This window comes from Schistocerca americana, chromosome 2 (assembly GCF_021461395.2).
Source record: "Schistocerca americana isolate TAMUIC-IGC-003095 chromosome 2, iqSchAmer2.1, whole genome shotgun sequence".
NCBI classification, from domain to species: domain Eukaryota; kingdom Metazoa; phylum Arthropoda; class Insecta; order Orthoptera; family Acrididae; genus Schistocerca; species Schistocerca americana.
In genome coordinates this window covers 431,565,961-431,587,336 of record NC_060120.1, presented here as the reverse complement: position 1 = coordinate 431,587,336, position 21,376 = coordinate 431,565,961, and the positions used below count along the sequence as shown (strand labels likewise).

Sequence of the window (21,376 nt, the reverse complement as noted above, 5' to 3'; positions counted from 1 at the left end):
TGTCTGGGAAAATACCTTTAGTTAATGATGCATTACATATGTGACTCAGAACATCAGCTGTAATTGCTCTACATTGTTTCAATATCTTATTAGTGATGTCATTTACTCCAACAGAACATTTATTTTCAAAGTTTTATAATTTTACTTATTTCGCAAGAGGTTGTTAGGTGAGAGTTAATCTGACAAAAGTTTTTCAATAAAGACTCTTCCATGTTCTGCCTGGCTTTTTCTTTTGAACTTTTCTCACCAATTTTTTCTCCTACTCTTAAGAAATGGTTGTTAAATACATTAGCTACTTGTGTACTGTTGGTTGAATGGTCTCGTTCTCTTTAATAGTAATACTACCTACCCCAGTGGTTACTTTTCCTGTCTTCCTCCTAACAACATTCCTTATTGATTTGATTTTATTGCTGGAGTTGTTAATTTCTTCTCTAACATACATATTTCTTTTCCTTTCTGAAGACACTTTAATACCTGTAGTAATCCAAGGTTTCTTCAAATGTGTGTGGTGTTACATTTAGTAATTTTCTTTGGGAAACAATGTTCAAAAAGGGATATAAATTTATCAAGAAATATGTTGCATTTATCATTAACATTTCTTTAGCTTCCTCTGAAGTAGTCTATAGATACCATGTTGTGTGACCTCACACTTTTACTTAGTTGTTTCTGGACTGTACACCCTGTTAGGTTTTTTAAGTTAATCAGTTGTGCATCATGGTCTGACAATCCATTTACCACAGGGAAAGCATGTGTCTGTTTTACATCCTCTTACTGTACAAACACATTATCTATTACTGTGCTACTATCCTGAGCTATACATTTAGGGATACTGATCACTGATTCTAAGTTATATGTTGTTAATAACGCTTCTAGTTCACTTTTACTATTACAATTAATTAGAAAGTTTACATTGAAATCATCACAGATAAATAACTTCTTCTTTTTGTCTGGCAGACAGCATAATTGGGAGTCAAACTTTTTTATGAATAGCTCCCAATCGCCTAGTGGAGACCTGCACACTGTTGCTAATGTCAACACAACATTATCTAGCTGAAGTTCACATGCACAAACCTCAAAGTTCTGATTAACACCAAATTTGCTTACTTCTACAGTATTGCATTTATATCCTTGTTTTATGAAAATGGCAACTCCTGCTTTATCCACCCTCGATCTACAAGTGTAAGATGCTGAATTATACGCACTTATACTGACACTATCCATGCCCACCGTTACATGGTGTTCAGACAGACAGAGTATATCAGGCTTATTCTTATTCTTGAGATCATCTAAACACACTAATAGCTCATCTACTTTATTTTTTATTCCCCTGATATTTTGTTGAAGTAAGTTGATACTGCCCTAGCTTTACTCCTATTTACTTTACATGAAGTTTCTTTTGTTCTATTTATCTTGATTGTCATCTGTCTGGACTCTGGCTTTAGCCTAAAAAACCTGTCTGCCTGGATCCTTTAACCACAGGTATCACCCAGGGCCGGCGCAAGGCATGTGCGAAACGTGCGGCCGCACACGGCCTTTTTTTAATTTTAGGACAAACTCAACATTCATGCCCAAGAGGGGATTCGAAACCAAACCTCAGAGGGAGCGACTTCGGGAACTGTGGCATCGCACCTGGACAGAACATTGCTTTTTAAGGGTTCCCAGATAGCACAGTAAGCCGGTTTCAAACTTGTTTCCAGATGTAAAGTCCAAGTACATAATCTTGACCAAAGCCGGAATATTCAGGCCTGTTAGTTGGATTCAAGCTTGAAAGAAACATCAAAGTTGGCAGAGTTCAAGCTATATTTCAAGCTTGACTTATCAAGTTTGGTTCCAGCTGTATCTACACACATGGAATACAGCCTGGAATTTACAGCTTGTTTTAAGCTATATAATTATTAATCTGAATTTATTGAACCTAATTAATTAAATAAATATCAGAATGGAAATGGTGTGAAAAAATTATCAAGACATGTATGTTTTTTTATTTGTTTTATTTTAAAATTAAATTATTCTGAAGCCCCTCCGGCCCCAGTACACAGACCAGAGCAGGATCAAATTTCGCTGACTTCTGCCTGTATAATGATCGTGTAACAGGTAAAAGAAAATGTTAGCCATACCTAAACATAACAAATGTAAAAAGTTGAAACTGATCAACCTAAACATGAAAAGTAATGTTACACTTATTATGAATATGCTTAACTTTTGTCAAGCATGAGTCACAAGAAATTTTGTGTCTATCATCACAGAAAGAATTAACAGCTTCAACAAAACCTCTCAAGACTGATGGCATAATAACAGACTGCAACTCTGATTTTATGGTTGCCCCAACTTTAAGACTTCTTTGGCTTGAATTTCTTGAGTATGTTTACTTTGTGCAAGAGTGTCATACTAACGGGAAGAAATTTCTTATTACTGCAATTAAAGAGCACTCAAAACTACGTAAATAAAAAAAACTGACACCGCTGTAGTGACTGGTTCTTGATGTACTTTTTCCTGTTCACCATGTCATTACTATTTGTATTTGCAAAGAAACTTTTCACACTTCACAATTATTCATTCATGGTGTGACACAGGCAAGTACTTACAGGTAAACAAATGTAATAGGGCGATATATATAAAATGGTGAGATTTTAAAAAGGTAAAATAACATTAAGTTTTAATTTATTGGCGCCACGTACTAGAGAGCTAGTTTAAAATGACCTCTTTTTGCTGAACAACTTGTAATATGTATTCTTAGCTGGTAATCTATTTCACTTTCACCCAGGCTCAATTTTTCTACGTAAAAGAATATGATATTTCTTTACGTTACGTAATAGTATTTAACATTTGTAATGTTAATGTACCACTAGAGAAAAATGCACCAACGTACCTGTAATACACTATATATCCTCTTCAGACCCAGTGTAGCAGTAAGGCAGGAGACGCCACACACTTATCGAACTATTTTCCAGTATAAAACAAACTTCACAACAGTCAACAATCATTAATGCGCGTCACAAAGGTAAAATGGCCATAAACCTAGCAGAGTCAGTGCAAGGCTTATAAACACCTGTGGCGCTTCCCGTGGACGTCTATGGAAGCTATGCTGTGCGCCCATCTGCTGTACAGACTTCCAGGGAAATTACAGTTTATTTCAAGCTTGGGAAAATTATTTTAATTCAACCTAAACTCAGTATCCACCTTGAAATAAGCTGTGTAACAGGTTGATTTTTCAATCTTGAATTTTCAACTGAACCTAAAACCAATTTCCTCAATATCCACCTTGAAATAAGCTTGAGTGCTAGCTGGGTTTCCTTGTTAGCTTTGAAGCTCTTTTCTATTTGACAAAAGTTGTGCAGTTTTCGCAAAGTTCGTATTTCTTTCTGTTGTTCGTAATGCCATAGAAATTGCTGCCTTTTAATACATTTATCCATATCATCGGTCACAAACTTATTATGAGCTTCTTGCTTCTTGGGCGCTAATTTAACCGTAGTCTTGCTGTACCTCGTCATGTGACCTAGTTCCTGGCAATGCCACGTCACCACTTCCCCTTTCCAGGCAATAGGTATCGTTGCGTTTTCTACAACGAAAACTACAGAATTCGTTTTGGTAGTTGGCCGAGAGAGTCAAGATTGGTCAGAAGTACTTTCATTGCGTTTCGTAAGAAGAGAAGAATTGGTGCGTCCAAATTTCTTGCAACTTGGGATGCAATAGATAAGTGCTTTTCATATAACGTATGATTAGTATTGCGCATGCACGTTACTCATAAGTTAGAATTTTTCTCCTCCAAGTTTGCAGAATAGGAAAATTTATTTTTCTTATTATCTGTTACTTCTAAAATTGGCAACTCGGCAAACAAGCACGTGTCGTCCCAATAGCTAGAATGAAAATAAAAATGGCTCTGAGCACTATGGGACTTAACATCCGAGGTCATCAGTCCCCTAGAACTTAGAACTACTTAAACTTAACTAACCTAAGGACATCACACACATCCATGCCCGAGGCAGGATTCGAGCCTGTGACCGTAGCGGTAGCACGGTTCCAGACTGTAGCACCTAGAACCGCTCGGCCACTTCGGCCGGCGGAATGAAAATAAAGCGAAGAAAAGTGAAGTGATACAGCGATGACTAATTTGTTACCCCTTATTCCATAATCAGACACGAAAGAAGTGACATGGAAATTACGACAGATGTTGAGTGTCAGTTCTTTGATGAACAACCGAAGTGCAGTGAGTTAATATATTTCGACTAGCATTAGTAACCGTCGATGCCCGGGTGTGTATTTATTACATTATTATGTTACTCCATCTCATTCTTTCTCTCTCCATTGTCTTCTGCCCCACTCTTTGACCGTTTCACCTGCGTCTATAGTGAAATTCGGCCTGAAATTCAATTTCACGTGGCTCAATTCTTATGAATTCATCTCCTGAACAGTGTATCCTACAGTAATATAATTTTCCATTTACTTGCAGAAAAAATCAGGAAATTGTCTGCAAAGTGTGTTGCAAATAAAGTTAGTACACTGACATCAACAGTTAGTTTCACATAATCGTTCTTTACAGGCTGGATCGAAACATGTCCGACTGTAGAAAAAGACTGTCTGGCAGTGAATATAGGAAAAGACGGGCGCTGAAGTAAGATGACAATAAGAAGCAAAAGGATGCACTACAACGATATTTCAAGCGAAAGAGAGAACGACCTAGCAGCGGTGAGGATGGAAAAATAGATCCTGAAAGTACAGAAACTAGTGGAGCTACTGCAGCATCATCTTTATCTTCACAACATAACCAGAAAGTTGACGAACACGGCACTGCGGTCACCGCATACAGTAGCAATGCTGACGATGGGCCATCCACAACATGTTCAACAGACCTCGTCTGGACTCAAGACCTGCTCTGTGATGAAAGCTCCGAAATTGAAACATCAGGCAGAACTGAAATTAGGGGACCCAATTCGGAAAATACCTGAGGAACATCAGCCGACGTGCTCACCACCGGAGAAGGAATTGAAGGCGACCCTAAACTGAAAGACACAATAGATGCAGATCCCGGAAGATGGCCGGAAATTATTACCGACTGCATTCGAACTACTTTGGTCGTGAGAGGTCCTCCCGAACACATTAAGGAAGCTGAAGAATGTCCTAAAAACGCGGACAATCAGCGTTTCAGCCATGTGCACTACAGTTATTCTTTGAAGAATTTAGGAGAAGCAGACGGATATTGGTTGGTGTACTCAAAAGAGCAAGGATGCTGTGTTCTGCTTTTGTTGCAAACTTTTTTCGTCATCTACAGTAAAAATTGCAAAGAATGGTGTAAGCGACTGGCTGCACCTTGCTTCGTATCTCGAAAGTCAAGGGAAGTCTACCAAGCATTTCAATTCGCATAAAAAGTGGATCGTGCTTTCTGAGAGACTGAAAAAGTCACCAGCTGTCGACGCCCATCATCAAAGGCTTCTGAATACTGACAGCGAACATTGGAAAAATGTTCTTGAGCGCTTAATAGCAATAATTCTTTTGCTGGATCGGCAATGTCTGCCTTTGAGAGGAAGTACAGATACACTCTTTCAGCCTGACAATGGAAACTTCTTGAAAATCGTTGAATTATTTGGAAAGTTCGACACTGTGATGATGGCGCACCTGCACAGAACAGAGCAAGGTGAGAACAAGGGTCATCTTTATCTTAGAAAAGAAACACAGAATGAAATAATTAATCTTATTGGATCATCTATAACCAATAACATTCTATTAATGATGAAATCTGCGAAGTGTTACAGTATAATTTTGGACTGCACACCAAATATTTCAAAAGTTGAGCAGATGACAGTTGTGGTACGTTTCATCCAGGAGACAAGACTCCACGGGGTATACGATGTCCGAATTCAGGAGCATTTCCTGGGATTTCTTCCAGTGCCCAATTCTTCAAGCTCCACTTTGTCACAGGTCGTACTCAAGTTCTTGGAAGATAAAAAAAATCCTATTGTGTAATATGAGAGGGCAAGGATACGACAATGGAGCCAAACATGAAAGGAAAGAAGTCTGATCTCCAGAAAAGAATTTCAGACATGAACAAGAGAGCATTTTATGTACCATGTAGCAGTCACTCATTGAATCTTGTTGTAAACGATGCCACTATGTCTTCTAAATATGCTGTTTCCATGTTTTCGACAGTGAAAAGCTTGTATGACTTCTCATCCTCCATTCAACGGTAAGATATCTTGAAGAAGTATCTGCCTAACCTGTCGCTGAAGCCACTGAGTGATACTAGATGGGAAATTCACACCTATGCACTTACTCCCCTGACGTTTCAAATTGGAGGCATTTAAGATTCAGATGGTTCAGATATCAGAAGAAGTCGATGGCATGACCGCTCACGGAGCAATGCCACTTGCGAATCAAATAAAAAATTACACCTTTCTCACTTTTCTGTTAATCTGGTACGACGTTCTATTTCACATAAGTGTAGTCAGTAAGACCCTCCAGACCATTGACATAAATGTTTCTGAGGCCGTGGAACTGCTTGAAAAAACTAAAGCATATTTTGAGACCTCCAGAACAGAAGAAAAGTTTGTGTCTTTCTTGACGGATTCCAAAGAATTGGCTACAGAATTAGAGCGAGAAGATCTAACGTTACCACAGATAAGTGTTTCCCGGCGACAAAGTAAGGTGCCAATACACTTTACCTATGAGGGAAGGGATGAGACGATAGATGGCCCAACAAAATGTTACAAGATTGAATTATACTATTATCTTTTCAATATAGTAAACAAATCTTTGGATCAGAGATTCAATCAACTGAAATCTCATTGTGATTATTTTGATTTTCTCTACGACATCGGCGAGCTGTAAACGCACCTCCTGACAGCCTGGACATAAAGTGTAGAATCCTCACAGCAATTTTGCAAGATCATGAGTCAAGTGACATTGATGCACTGGAGTTGAGGTATGAACTAAAAGTGTTTTCAACATTGTTGAAACCTGGAATAGGTCCAAAATAGACTCTGAAGTTTATAGGAATACATAATTTTTGCCCTAATGTTAACATTGCTCTGAGAAGTCTCCTAACACTCCCAGTGATAGTTGCGAGTGGAGAGAGGAATTTCTCAAAACTGAAATTTTTAAAGACATACCACCGATCAATGATGAGCCAAACTCGTTTGAATGATCTTGCAACAATATCAATTGAGCACGAGCTTGCAGAGGACTTAAATTACACAGACCGTGTGAAAGAGTTTGCACAAGCAAAAGCCAGGAAGGTTCGATTTGTCTAGTGTTTTTTTTTTTAAATTTTTATATTATGATCAGTGTCTTTGTCATTCACTGCATTGTTTCTTACTTTGTTCAACGTTAAATAGTTATTGTAAATATTATTGTTCAAACCAAATTATCCTTAAATTGTAAATATATTTTGTTTTGCATTAAATACATTATCTGTCCACAACCATTGAAAAATGTTTATTTACGTTTACTGTAAGTTCATGCCGCACGGGATTAGCCGAGCGGTCTAAGTGCTGCAGTCATGGACTGTGCGGCTGGTCCCGGCGGAGGTTTGAGTCCTCTCTCGGGCTTGGGTGTGTGTGTTTGTCCTTAGGATAATTTAGGTTAAGTAGTGTGTAAGCTTAGGGACTGATGACCTTCGCAGTTAAGTCCCATAAGATTTCACACACATTTGAACATTTTTATAAATTCACAAGGCTTATTAAAATTAGCTAGATTTCTTCAGTCAGGTTTGACTCCATTTTTGAGCTGTTGCCCAGCGACTGTTTTGTACAAACTCGTAGAGAATGTCACCAATCAGTCGCAATTTTTCTTTTTATTTCCCATATCTACATAGATTTCAGGCACTGTGTGGCTATTCTCAGTGCTTTTAGTTATGTTTACACCTATACCGCCATGCTGAACGTCAACATGATGATTTAGATGTAAGCACATAATAAAAGCTTTGAGACTGGCCACTCAGTGGCCGAAACCTAGGTAGATCTGAAAAGTAAAAACAAAAATTGTGATTGGTTGCTGACATTTCCTACAGATTTTTTTAAAATAAAATTCCACAAACGTTTTGTAAAAACGGCAATTTAGCAGCTTGCATGGGGCGGCAGTTGGGCTTGCTCCAGCCCTGGGATCACCCCTTGTGTGACTGTGGACCCCCTTACAGCAGAATTCTTCTTTTCCTATTCTAGTTTGATCCTGACCTGTCTTTTTTCTTTAAGCTAATATTGTGCTTCACCCTACTTTCAAATTCATCTGGATGAGGCCCTTCCTCTACTTAGATAGCAAGCCAAATTGATTTACTGACTGAATTTCTGGAGTTTTTTCAAGTGTTTCCCTTTTTGCCCTTTGCTTGCTACCTTTTCCCAGTTCCCAGTCTCTTTTCCCTCTCTTAACCTACATAATTCCAAGTTCGCATTTTCTAATTCAGCCTTAAGGGCACAAATTTTTGCCTCCTGTTCAGCGATTTTTCTGTCCTTTCTACATAACCTACACTGCCATGGAAGAGCCCCATTTTCTACCCTCGTTTCCTCCCCACTACATTCGCCCCAATGAAACCATAACTTACAGTCTACACAGAACACTCCATCTTTCAAATTTCTGTGCCAACCACCACATTTGCCAATTGGAAGTGAGGTGAACAGTGGAGAGGAGGAAGAGACTACAGAATGCAAGATGATGTATTTCAGAGATGTGGAAGGAAGAAAATAGATTAGGAGCACATGTAAGGACATGAGGCGAATACAGGATATGGATCCAATTTTGAAGATAGTTAACATCAGACTGGGTACAAAGAGCCATGAGAATATGGAGAGGTTTTACAAGATATTTAAAGTGGTGTTTTTATGCAGACGGAATGAAAGCAAAGAACAATGGCGACTGTGCTGGCCTGAGGAACATGTCCTGTCACTAATTAATTAAGTGCATCTGAGATGTGGGCATTATGGGGGCACAAAAATATACAGGGGATACTGCAAGACTATGTGGTGTTCAATAACATTTACCATTGGGTGAGAAAGCAACTAAGTGCTTGTGACAGGTGCCAGTGAGTAAAACACAGCACCATCACCAGTCAAGAGGAGATGCAAAGCATCGTGCCGAAAAACGCTAAAGAGCTCCTAGCAATTGATGTGTTCAGCCCGTTACCAACTAGTAGGGGTGGGCAAAAGTACAGTCTGCTGGCAGTTGATGTATTCTCTAAACACGTAAAGATGTATGGGATGAAAACGGCCAAGAGTAGGACATTGATTAAAAAACTGGAGTCCTACTACAATGAAATTGGGAAGCCGAAAGCAGTGCTCTCTGACAACGGGTCCCAGTTCACCTCCAAGGCATGGGAGAAGTTCAAGGAGCAGAGAGGTGTGAAACATATAAGGACCTCAGTTTACCACCCAACAGGAAATCCAGCTGTGATATACATGCATGAGCTAGGATGATTGTGCAGGATAAATTTTTATATTATGATCAGTGTCTTGGTCATTTACTGCGTTGTTTCTTAATTTGTTCAACGTTAAATAGTTATTGTAAATATTATTGTTCAAACCAAATTATCGTTAAATTGTAAATATATTTTGTTTTGCATTAAATATATTATCTGTTCACAACCATTGAAAAATGTTTATTTACGTTTACTGTAAGTTCATGCCGCACGGGATTAGCTGAGCGGTCTAAGTGCTGCAGTCATGGACTGCGCGGCTGGTCCCGGCGGAGGTTTGAGTCCTCTCTCGGGCATGTGTGTGTGTGTTTGTCCTTAGGATAATTTAGGTTAAGTAGTGTGTAAGCTTAGGGACTGATGACTTTCGCAGTTAAGTCCCATAAGATTTCACACACATTTGAACATTTTTGTAAATTCACAAGGCTTATTAAAATTAGTTTAATCTTTAGTTTTAGCCACAGACAAACCAGCGGGGCAGAATACGTGGCCTAGTTTGAGGACATCATTAACAGTGTGAAATGCAGTGTCACTGGATTCACACCTTATGAAGTAATGTGGAATAAAAAGGCAGCCAACCTGATAGCTGAGGCAGTGACATTTCCACCAGGCACATCTATGTGGAGCCGTTTCCTCTCCTGCACTGCTTATATGGAAACAGCGCACAGTGGAAGCGCTAATCACTGGGCGGCACCCGGAAGACTTGGTTTTAGTGCTCTGGCCATCTTGTTAAAACTAGAGATGGCCGGAGGCACAGCGATAGGCAACCCGTGTGGAAGAGCCGCTGGCTGAGAGCACAGCGGCTAAGTCCCGTTCAAGGTCACGTGGCAACACCCAAGTGCAGAGCACGCGGCGCTACTTCAATTTAGTGTCTTTTTTCTTAAAAAAAAAATGATGGGAAAAAGGAATAGGAGGGGAACTTTATTCAATTTCTGGAGTAGTGTGTCAGGTCTCCAACAAGTTTAATCTTTGCACAGTTGCCACCACCTTTCACATAAACACATGCTGAATCCCTTTCAGAAATCTTGCGATGACTCCTTGTACATAAAGACATTGCTGTAGAAGCCATGTAACATTGCCTTGCCTTTGTTCTGTCATAAAATTCAGCAACTTGGAAAGTGCAAAAGGCGATGATGTTCCTCTCATTAAAAGACTCCAGTCCTCCAACTGAAGAAATCTTGTCTCCTGGGTAATGTACCATTGTTACATGGCTTCTACAGCGATGTCTTTATGTACAAGGAGTCATCGCTAGATTTCTGGAAGGGGGTCAGCATGTGTTTATGTGAAAGGTGGTGGCAACTGTGCAAAGATTAAACTTGTTGGAGACCTGACACACTACTACAGAAATTGAATAAAGTTCCCCTCCTATTCCTTTTTCCCATCATAAAAAAAAAAAAAAAAAAAAAAAACAAAAAAAAAAAAACACTAAATTGAAGTAGTACTGCATGCTCTGCACTTGGGCATTACCGAGTGACCTTGAACAGGAGTTAGCCGCTGCACGCTCAGCCAGCGGCTTTTCCGCACTGGTTGCCTATTGCTGCACCTCTGGCCGTTGCTAGTTTTAACAAGACTGTCAGAGCACTAAAATCAAGTCTTCCGGGCACCGCCCAGTGATAAGCGCTTCCAGTGCCTGCTGTTTCTATATAAGCGGTACAAAAGAGGAAATGACTCCTGTCGTTGGGCAGCAGCATGAGCAGCAGCATGTACAATACGGCGCTACAACATGAGGAGAAGACGTCCCCATCTCACTGTTTATAAAGTAGTATATGATGTTGAGTTAGTAGCTTAACCTGTCAATGGAAAAGTGTGTTTACATGGCCCTTCTGTTTTTATGGGGGCTGTGTTTAATTTTACTATCGACAATGCAGCAGACTATGACCATGGCAATGGTTGGGTTACTGTTGCAATAGTACATTACCCAGGAGACAATGCAGTGCTACAACATGAGGAGAAGACATCCCCGTCTCACTGTTTGCACAGTTGCCACCACCTTTCACATAAACACATGCATCTGAACAAGAGAGACAGAAGCTAATTACTGGACAACTGGCAAAAGGTGCCTTACACAGAAAACATAGGCATGATTTAAGATACAAGCCTGCAAAGTACAAAGTGGGTGACCTAGTATTAGTAAAGACAAAGGAACAGGCAAAGGATTTAGTTGGTGAGATCAAAAAGCTTTTTGAATTGTACCATGGCCCATTTGTTGTGGTAAGCTGCCCTCACCCAAATGCTTACAGGTTGGAGCACCTTATGTCACATAAACCATTGGGACTCAGGAATGTAACTGAGCCGCAACTGTACAAACAGCCACTGTATTGGGGTTGAATCCTTCTTTTTTTAATAGTAACAACATACATTTACTAAATGGTGCTTATATGTTGAGGATAATTTATCATGTGTGCATTAGCTGAGTATTTTTTATTTATTTATTTTTGCAAGGGACTCCTTGCTGTGTACTATTTACAGACATATTTAGTTTTAAGATTTTTCTGGATGGCCTACTGGTTTTTATGTATAGTGGTATTTGGAGTTGTGGAACAGCTAGTTGGCACAGTTAATTCTCTCATAATGACCAGTGATACAGGTTACAACAGTTATAGTGTACAGCACTTAAATATACATGATAGGTTGTGAATGTGAGAGTGGGACATTGAGTGGAATTTTTTGTATTGTTTATAACGATATTAATATTGATTAAATTTTTCCGAGTGGTGATTGTGACTTGGTCACACACCAAATTCTTTTGGTGTGTGAGGGGTGGAGATAGTTCAGCATGGGACTGACTGATGATAATATGGAATTGAATAGTGTTCATATAATATGTTCTTGTATTCATTGAAGAAATTTTAGATTTGGAGGGATGTATAATTTGTTGTTATTTTTGTTTATCTGTCTAGGAATACTTAGTTTCAGGGGAATATAGGCTGATTTGTGGATTATGTTGTGCCAAGGGGTATTTTATATATTTAATTTTATTCATTTTGCAGTGCTGTAATTATCATTGGTCACTGAGCAGCAGTTAGATTATTGTTCGGGTTAAAAGTAGAGACAGAGTTGTTGCTGGAATATACCATGGAACCCATCGTATAATAAATTTTTGACTACTATTCTGGTCACATATTTTCTTAACCTTGTTTCAATGTTTTACAGTTGCAATGATTTGGGCCATTTCTGTTCTTGAATGGAACAAATTCTTGCGATCAAAGAAAAGTCTGTAGCCAGAATGTATTTCTTGGTAACACTACCATCTGTATGTTTGTGTCAGGTTTCACCCTGAAATTTGGCTTTAACAATGTCAATTCTGGGTAGTAGAGAGGGTGGGTTTACATCTGACCAGTTCTTGGTATGCAGACACCTTTGTTGACAGGAAATTTTTTGGGTGAATTTTGTTTGTTTCTGGTAGAATCGGGTTAGCTGACTGTCAGGAGAACTTGAGAAACAGTGTTCGAAGTCTGAGTTGCAATACTGATGCAGGTCAGAGGCACACCACAGAAGACAACAAAAGGAGTAGTGCTTACTGTATGTGCTGTGTAATTTCTACTGAGAAATATAGTGGATCGAAATAAAAAGATTGAAGAAAAAGAAAAAGGACAATATTTACAGGACTTTAAGAAAAATTCATGGTCCACCTTCCATTCGTTTATGTATTGTTACTTATGATCATTGGCCAGTCATATCAGCATCATGGAAATGCTGATGAATAAATGTATTTAGCATAAGTTTAGTTAAGTTAGGGTAGGAAGTGCTGCCGCATAAGATGATATAGGGACTTGTTCAGTTCGATTTTTCTTCTATCAAATGTAGAATTTATTTCTGTGTATTATTTCATTTCTGAGGGTGCAGACTGGATTTGGTACTACTTGCAACTCCATTCACTGCATTTATGGAGTAGCAAGTGGGGATAATTGAGAGCGTACAAGTTGTGGGGAGAGATTAGAGTGGCAGTTTCCTGCCGCAGAGCAAGTGGCTGGCAGTTGCTACAGGGCTGTTGTGAATAGCTAATGTTAATGCCACCATGGAAAAACCCAAGCAGACACTTGGCAGTGGCGCTTATGGCCATGTTTGTGGGCTTCGAGAAATTTATATGCCATAGAAAAATTGATAAAAACAAAACTGAGAGTGACATGGAGGTGTGAGTTGGCACTCTTGGACAGAAAAATATATAAATTATCTAGACGCGCCACAGAAATATGTAACAGTTTAAAAGTTATCATTGTCTTAAAAATTGTAAATTTATGAAAGTTCAAAAGTTAATATCTTGGCAATGCTTTGGCTGATTAATATAAACAAAGTGTCTATGGATGCAGCTAGTAGAGCCGCATTGAGCAATCATAACCGATTTAGCGTAGTGTGTACCATTTTTGAATGAGAGGTCAAAATATGGGATTCAACTGAGGGAAACTGTGTTTTTGGTAATAAATAAATTGAAAGAGTTGAAACTAGTGGCAGCATTCTAAAGTTTAAAGAGGAAGATGAGTAACTATGTATTTTTATTTGTTTATTTACTTTTAGTATAAAAAATCCAGGAAAAGCAAAATCATGCAACAAGAACATTATTTGTGAAAAAACAGTGGCAGATACAAAAATTGGACTTTAAATTGTTATTGTCCAGTAAATTTCCATATTTTTCAATGTGTCATATATGTTTTTGGGTTTAGTTTGAGAATATTCATAATTTTTGTCAAACAGTGTTTTGAGTTAGGCAGTTGTTTCAAGGGTGAATAGGGCAGCCATCTTTGATGACAGGGGAGTTGGTTTTGAGTGATGTTAAGAGCCAGACGTGCTGTGCATTTAGGGGGAGTAGCGGTTTGGTAGCCACATTCGGGGACAAGTATGTATGTAGCGATGTTCAAAAATGATCAAGCTGAGTGCATTATAGTGGTTTAGGACAGCAGATAACAGTGTATTTTGTGAACTGTGAACAGACTGTCAAGTACCGTGATCATGCCATATAAATTTTATAGTGAAATGTTGCAGCATCAGTTATTAAAGGCCATCCTTACGTAAAACACCTCAGACTGCATTTTAAGTGTTTAGTGAATATATTGGAAAATAGAAATAAACTAGTTGTTCAAATTATAAATCAATGTGAGTGACTCAATATTTTAAATTTCACCACAATACCTGCCTGCATTGTTTTTATATTTTATTTCAGCTTAAAAACTGAGTATATGACAGGTGTGAGCTGGCTCCCTATGACAAAAAATGTAGCCAAACATTGAGACCAGCCACATCTCTGGGCCACTTAATTATGTTGAGTGTAACAAATATATATATTTTTGTGCCATAGCTCATGGGAGCTTGAGCCAAACTATTCAAACTTCAATGTGTAGTGCCCAGTAACATTGTAACTGGAATCTGTAAGTGTGGAAATTTTTAAATTAAATGGATTACTGAATGATGGATTGGTCACACTGGCCCAAATGATTCAGATCAAATTAATTCGCAATTGCAAATAATGACTACCATCACCTGCAGAATGGAATGATGACAATGAAAATTTTTGCCGGAGCCAGATGCCCCGCTTATCACGAGTGGTCGCCTTGCCATTTGGCTATCTGTGCAGACCCAAACTTCCATCCGTTGTCAACCATGCACCTACGACATGATTGCATGTCTAAAGGAATTTTGCATCATAGTCAGAATAACACAGGCACTGCAATACCGCAAATGACTCAGCATAACATTGTTAGCCTCCAAGGTCACCGGACCAGACTGTATGTGATTATTTCTTGAAGGGGTTTATAAAAGGCTGTTTATGTGCAACCAATACCAACAACAACAAATTAAGTGAGACATCACATAACAGCAGTTGTGGAAGCTGTACCTCAAGACATGCTCACTGCAGTGTGGGAGCAAGTTGAATACTGCATTGACATATGCCATGCATCTCAAGGGGGGGGGGGGGGGGGGGCATATTGAACACCTATGAAAAGGCATGAAAAAAACCTATTGAGATTTCTGTTAATCAAAAACCAGAATTAATTGTATATGTTTATTAGTTTCAGAAATATAGATGTGTCAAATTGGATGATTCTTTTTGATACACCCCACATGTTACACACTGGTTGGTTTCACATGTATGATATTCTCGTATACCTGATCTTGGGGACATTTCCGATGCTTAGTAAGTCACATAACCCATTTGGTTTGGATCCTATACTGATCAGCATCCACTAAGAAGGCACAATACCACAACCTATAAGGAAGAAATATATAATATATATTAAAAATTAATGAAATAAAATCACAGGGATCAGGCATTAGTAGAGAGCAAGGGGAAACCAAAAAATGTGTATTACCTCACGGAGGCAATGACAGGCATAGCAGTGCAGAACAGGATCTCGTGCACAGACTGTAAACAGTTGTATGCTACAAGGGCCCAGGAGGCCCGCCTGTATTCATGTAGTGCATATATATGAATCATGGGAGCTCATGCAACATATGGGTTAGCACCAATGACAGTCACTTTGAGGAGCTCCCATTGGGTTTACAGTGCGATAGTGGTGTAAAATTCAAATAATAATGTATAAACTAAGAAATAAATAAAACATAATAGCGCATATGGGAGTATACACAACACAGGACATGCCAGATTGAAAGCTATGCACAGAGACATAGAAAACCCTTATGCTAAATAACAGTGGAATAGAATAATGAAGTAGAATGCATAGAGCAATATAACACAGATTAGACTACAAATATATGTCTAAAAGGTAACAGTGCTAAAAAGATAAAATACGACTGCACACACATGACAGGCAACCAATTCCCTGGTAAGAAGAAGCTAATAACTAGTAAATTGTTTGTAAATGGGAAACAAGCCATCATAGGAAACATATTCTTGCTTTATAACTAATCATTGAGTAACATATTTTTCTTAGCATGTGAATGTTTAATGATTTTGAGCTCTTCAAGCAGAGTCTCCTACCTTTGGGAGCAAGATGCAAAAGCCTTAAGTTTTAGTAGATAGTGAGGTGAAACCGAAAAATGTGAATTACCTCATGAAGGCAATGACAGGCATAGCAATGCAGAGCAGGACCTCGTGTACCTCCTTTGTTAACGGACTACATTTTCTGAATATTCTTCCACTGAATGTCAGTTGGGCATCTGCCTTACCTGTGATTAATTTTGTGTGGTCATTCCATTTTAAGTTACTCTGTATGTATACTTCTAGATATTTTATGGAAGCATCTGCTTCCAATCGTTGTTCTGTAATCCCGTAATCATACATTAACAGTTCTTTCTGTCTGTGTATACTCAATACATTATATCTGCTTATGTTGAGGACCAATTACCACTCCCTACACCATGTGTTGATCCTGTGCATTTTGTAACAATTTCTAGCATTGTGACTTCTCTGTATACAATGGTAACATCTGAAAAAAGCCTCATGGAACTTCTGATGTTGTCTACAATGCCATTTATATATATTATGCAAATTAAAGGACTTATAACACTCCCTTGTGTATGCCTGAAGCCACTTTTACATTTGATGACTTCTCTCCCTTCAGAATAGCATGCTAAGTTCTGTTTGCTAGAAACTCTTCAAACTAATCAAAATGTTGGCCTAATATCCCATACACTAATATTTAGTTCATTAGGTGTCCATGCAGAACTGTATAAAATGCCTTACAGAAATCAAGGAACATAGAATCTGTGTGCTGGTATCTACCACCTTCTGGATCTCCTGGACAAAAAAGTGAACTGGGTTTTACACTATTATTGTTTTCAGACAACATTTTGATTCCTACAGAGGAGATTTTTGGTCTCCAGATATGTTATAATATGTGAGAAAAAAATATGTTCCAAATTTCTACAGCTCACCAATGTCAAAGATATAAGCCTATAGTGTTGATGACCTTTCTTGAAAACAGGAATGACCTCTGCTTTTTTCCAATCACCCGGCTCCTCCAGAGACCTATGGTACATAGCTGCTAGAAGAGGGGGCAAGTTATTCCATATACTGTATGTAGAACGACATTGGTATCCCATCAGGTCCAGTGACCTTCTCTCTGTAGTGCGATTTCAATTGCTTTATAATCCCATGGTCACTTATTTCAGTATCAGCTATTTTGTTATCATGCAACAATTTAACTAAGTGTCATCTTCCTCTGTGAAAAAGCTTTGTTAAAAGGTGGATAGTATTTCAACATTTCCTGTGCTGTCCTCTGTTTAAGGGCCATTATGGTCACAGAGTGTCTGGACAGATGGTTTCTATCCATTTACTGATTTAACATAAGAGGAAAATTTCTTAGAATTTTCTGTCAAGTTGGTAGACAGAATATAACATTTGGGTTCACTGAATGCTTCATGATGGCTCTCCTTACTCCAAGTTTGGCTATAAAAGCAAAATAAGCTTAAGAAACTGACTGAATAATAATGTAACGCGCATTAAAAGATCATAAATTTTCTGCCAAAAAGCATCCATTAAGAAGGCATGATATTGCATGTAATTTACTAATAGGCGACCTATTGGGGAAAAAAATATATTAAAAATTAATGAAATAAAATCACTGGGATCAGGCATTAGTAGAGAGCGAGGGGAAACCAAAAAATGTGTATTACCTCACGGAGGCAATGACAGGCATAGCAGTGCAGAACAGGATCTCGTGCACAGACTGTAAACAGTTGTATGATACAAGGGCCCAGGAGGCCCGCCTGTATTCATGTAGTGCATATATATGAATCATGGGAGCTCATGCAACATATGGGTTAGCAGCAATGACAGTCACTTTGAGGAGCTCCCATTGGGTTTACAGTGCGATAGTGGTGTAAAATTCAAATAATAATGCATAAACTAAGAAATAAATAAAACATAATAGCGCATATGGGAGTATACACAACACAGGACATGCCAGATTGAAAGCTATGCACAGAGACATAGGAAACCCTTATGCTAAATAACAGTGGAATAGAATAATGAAGTAGAATGCATAGAGCAATAAAACACAGATTAGACTACAAATATATGTCTAAAAGGTAACAGTGCTAAAAAGATAAAATACGACTGCACACACATGACAGGCAACCAATTCCCTGGTAAGAAGAAGCTAATAACTAGTAAATTGTTTGAAAATGGGAAACAAGCCATCATAGGAAACATATTCTTGCTTTATAACTAATCATTGAGTAACATATTTTTCTTAGCATGTGAATGTTTAATGATTTTGAGTTCTTGAAGCAGAGTCTCCTACCTTTGGGAGCAAGATGCAAAAGCCTTAAGTTTCTGAGTGTAGAAGGATGGTGACCACTGGATTTAAGGTGCTCAGTGGAGGCAGAACTATGCTTAACCTGCCCCCTTTTTAATGTGTAACCTGCAACTTATGAATACTTTCCAAATAATGCTTGAAAAGTTCTCTGGAATTGTATAGTTTCATTTTATTGAAGCACCTACGTCTGAATTTCAAGCAGGGTCCCATGTTTCATTCAAGGCTGAAGTACTATTCCAAAACAGTTGGTAAGCCTCTGCAATGCTGTTCAAGTTTAGGGGAAATACCAAGTGGCTTGAGGCATGAATGAGAATTTTGACTGCAAGGGAGGCAAGCTAGGGTAGTCTATGCATTTGTGCAAAGCCTTTGTGCCTCGTTGGTGTAGCAGTTAGCACATCTGCCTAGTAAACAACAAACCTGGAATCCAGTCCTGGCCTTGGTATCAGCTTTCATTCATCACTTCAGTCTGCATATACACGTAATTAATGATTATTTATTACATCTCTAGACCTGTTCAGCTTTCATCTGAGCTGTCTCTGTTAGCATTGAGTTTAGACTCTTGATTAGTATTCTTGTGTCATCAGCAAACATTACAGCTTTTGAAATACTCTTTAAAGTCAATCAAAGATTATTTATATATGCTAGAAACAGTAGTGTACTGATCCTTATGGCACTCCACATGTTTTGTTCCTCTATTCTGATGTAGTTTTCATGCCTGAGATATAGTCTATTAATGAAACCCTGTGCTTTCTGTTCTCAAGGTAAGGTCCCAGCCATGCAAAAAGGATGATGTTAAAACCATAAGATTTTATGTTGCAAGGTCACAGAATACACCAACAGGATATTTTTTATTGTTAGCCCTGTTACCACTGTTGTGTTCTGTACTTTTTCCTGTGTTGACAATCTTTTTACAAAATCCTAACTGAGAGGTGGTTAACAAGTTCTGCTCTTTTTTGTGAGGCAATATTCTATCGTGGACCAATTTATCAAATACTTTTGCAAAGATTTGAAGGAGTGACAAAAGTTTGTACTTGAAAATGATTTATTTACCTCCAGTTTTGTGTATGGGTGTTACTACAGCATTGTTAAGTTTTGACTAATTACAAAGGTAGTTTAAGGAAAATCCTATCAAGTCAGCACAAGATTTTAATATTCTGCTATAAAAACCATTATAACCATCAGAATTAATGCTTTTTATGGATCTGATAAATTTTGCTATCTCCTAAGTGTTTGTATTTTTGAAACTAGTGTCTGTTGGTGGTGCATTCAGTGTCTCCATGAGTAAATCGAATGCACCAGTACTTAGTTGTTTATTGCTTGGTGTAGTATTTGTAGTCACTGGGAGGAATGATCACTGAATTTGGTTGCAAATGACTTGAAAGTGTCACTGCTTCTGGCAGAGCTTTTTTGTGGCAGCTACATTTTATTTGGATGACTAGCTTTGTTTCTTTCTTGTTTAATAATGTTCGAAGTACTTTTTGCATTATTCTTAGAGGTGTTTTCAGCAGAGTACATGAGTTTTGCTTCTTTAATGACAGAGTGGGTGATTCAACAGTTCTGTAGTAATGGAGTTCCAAATTTTTACTACTGCTTGTTTTCAGAACTATGTAAACATGTGAACTCCCTCTTACTAGCATAAGGCACTTTAATCCCAGAAGTTATACTGACTGTGTTGATTCACAGTCATAATAACTGTCATGGTAAACTTGACCTTCACAGTTTTGGAAATGTGTTCCTCTTTCACAATTCAAACTAGTCTTAGTGCCTCCTGATATTCATATCTTTGGGAAAATGAAGATTTTTTTTAAATTGAGATATAAAGATGAAGTAAAAGACAAAATGGTGAAAAGACATACTGTTTCACGATCAGAAAGAGGTCAATTCATACTTCACCCAGTAAAATACGTCTGACAACTCTGTTAATTACAACACACAATAAAGCATTTCTAGAATAAAATTTTGTCTTTTCTTGTTTTTTTTTTTAATGTGGAATTTTCATAATCTATTCTGCTATAAGAAATCAGAGGCAGTTACTTTTTTTATTTCCTCACATATAAACTTTCATATATTAGTAATATGTTTGCACATAACAAAGTATGTAAGAAATATACATATTTAAACTGCTGTTAAGAGTCATTTTATATGACTCTTCTTACATAAATAAGTGGTCAGATTGTGAGTCATTCACCTGATCCCAAATCATCTTACATTCCTCAGGCTTTTTTGTTGGTCAACTAATGTCTTTACATTGTTTAGTAAATATTACAGTCTTGTGTTCTTACAGAGTTATTTCATTACCATATCAGTCATAAGCATATATTATCACAAATTCAGCTTGTTGTAGAGATCTTCCCAAAATGACATACGTTCTTGCAACAAGTTGCTTCCTACTTCCAATCCTGTATGGCTGATGTTGAGGTATTCTGGATTATTTGCATTAAATAAAGGCCATTTAGCAGTCAGCAGTGGGTCGTCCTCAGGAGTTGGGTTCCTGCCACAGAATAATTTTTACAATAAGGATGTACAAATGAAGTATTTTATACATTCAGGGTGATCCAATTAATAAAATACAAAGTTGTGCTGAAAAGTGAAGCCTTCAAATTTTTTATATGAAAACACTTAAAGCTTTTTGAATAAAATAAACATTATTAACATTCTACATCTTTATTCTTCATGTCTACAACTTTATTTCTCAACATAGTCACCGTGGCAATGAAGGCATTCCTCCCAATGAAAAACTGGTTTGTTAATACTGCCACTGTAGAAT

General features: G+C 38.0%; 1 protein-coding gene and 1 long non-coding RNA gene across 2 annotated transcripts in view; one reads left to right on the top strand and one right to left on the bottom strand.

Moving 5' to 3' along the window:
• Positions 1 to 21,376, top strand: part of LOC124595735 — a 34,199-nt gene that overhangs the window by 8,184 nt on the left and 4,639 nt on the right. The gene's annotated exons all lie outside the window — the stretch shown is intronic.
• Positions 20,630 to 21,376, bottom strand: part of LOC124595734 (juvenile hormone esterase-like) — a 130,739-nt gene continuing 129,992 nt past the window's right edge. The window contains exon 10 of the mRNA XM_047134609.1: positions 20,630 to 21,100. Coding sequence (XP_046990565.1) covers positions 20,932 to 21,100 — 169 coding nt within the window. The 3' untranslated portion in view covers positions 20,630 to 20,931. The remainder of the gene's footprint in view (positions 21,101 to 21,376) is intronic.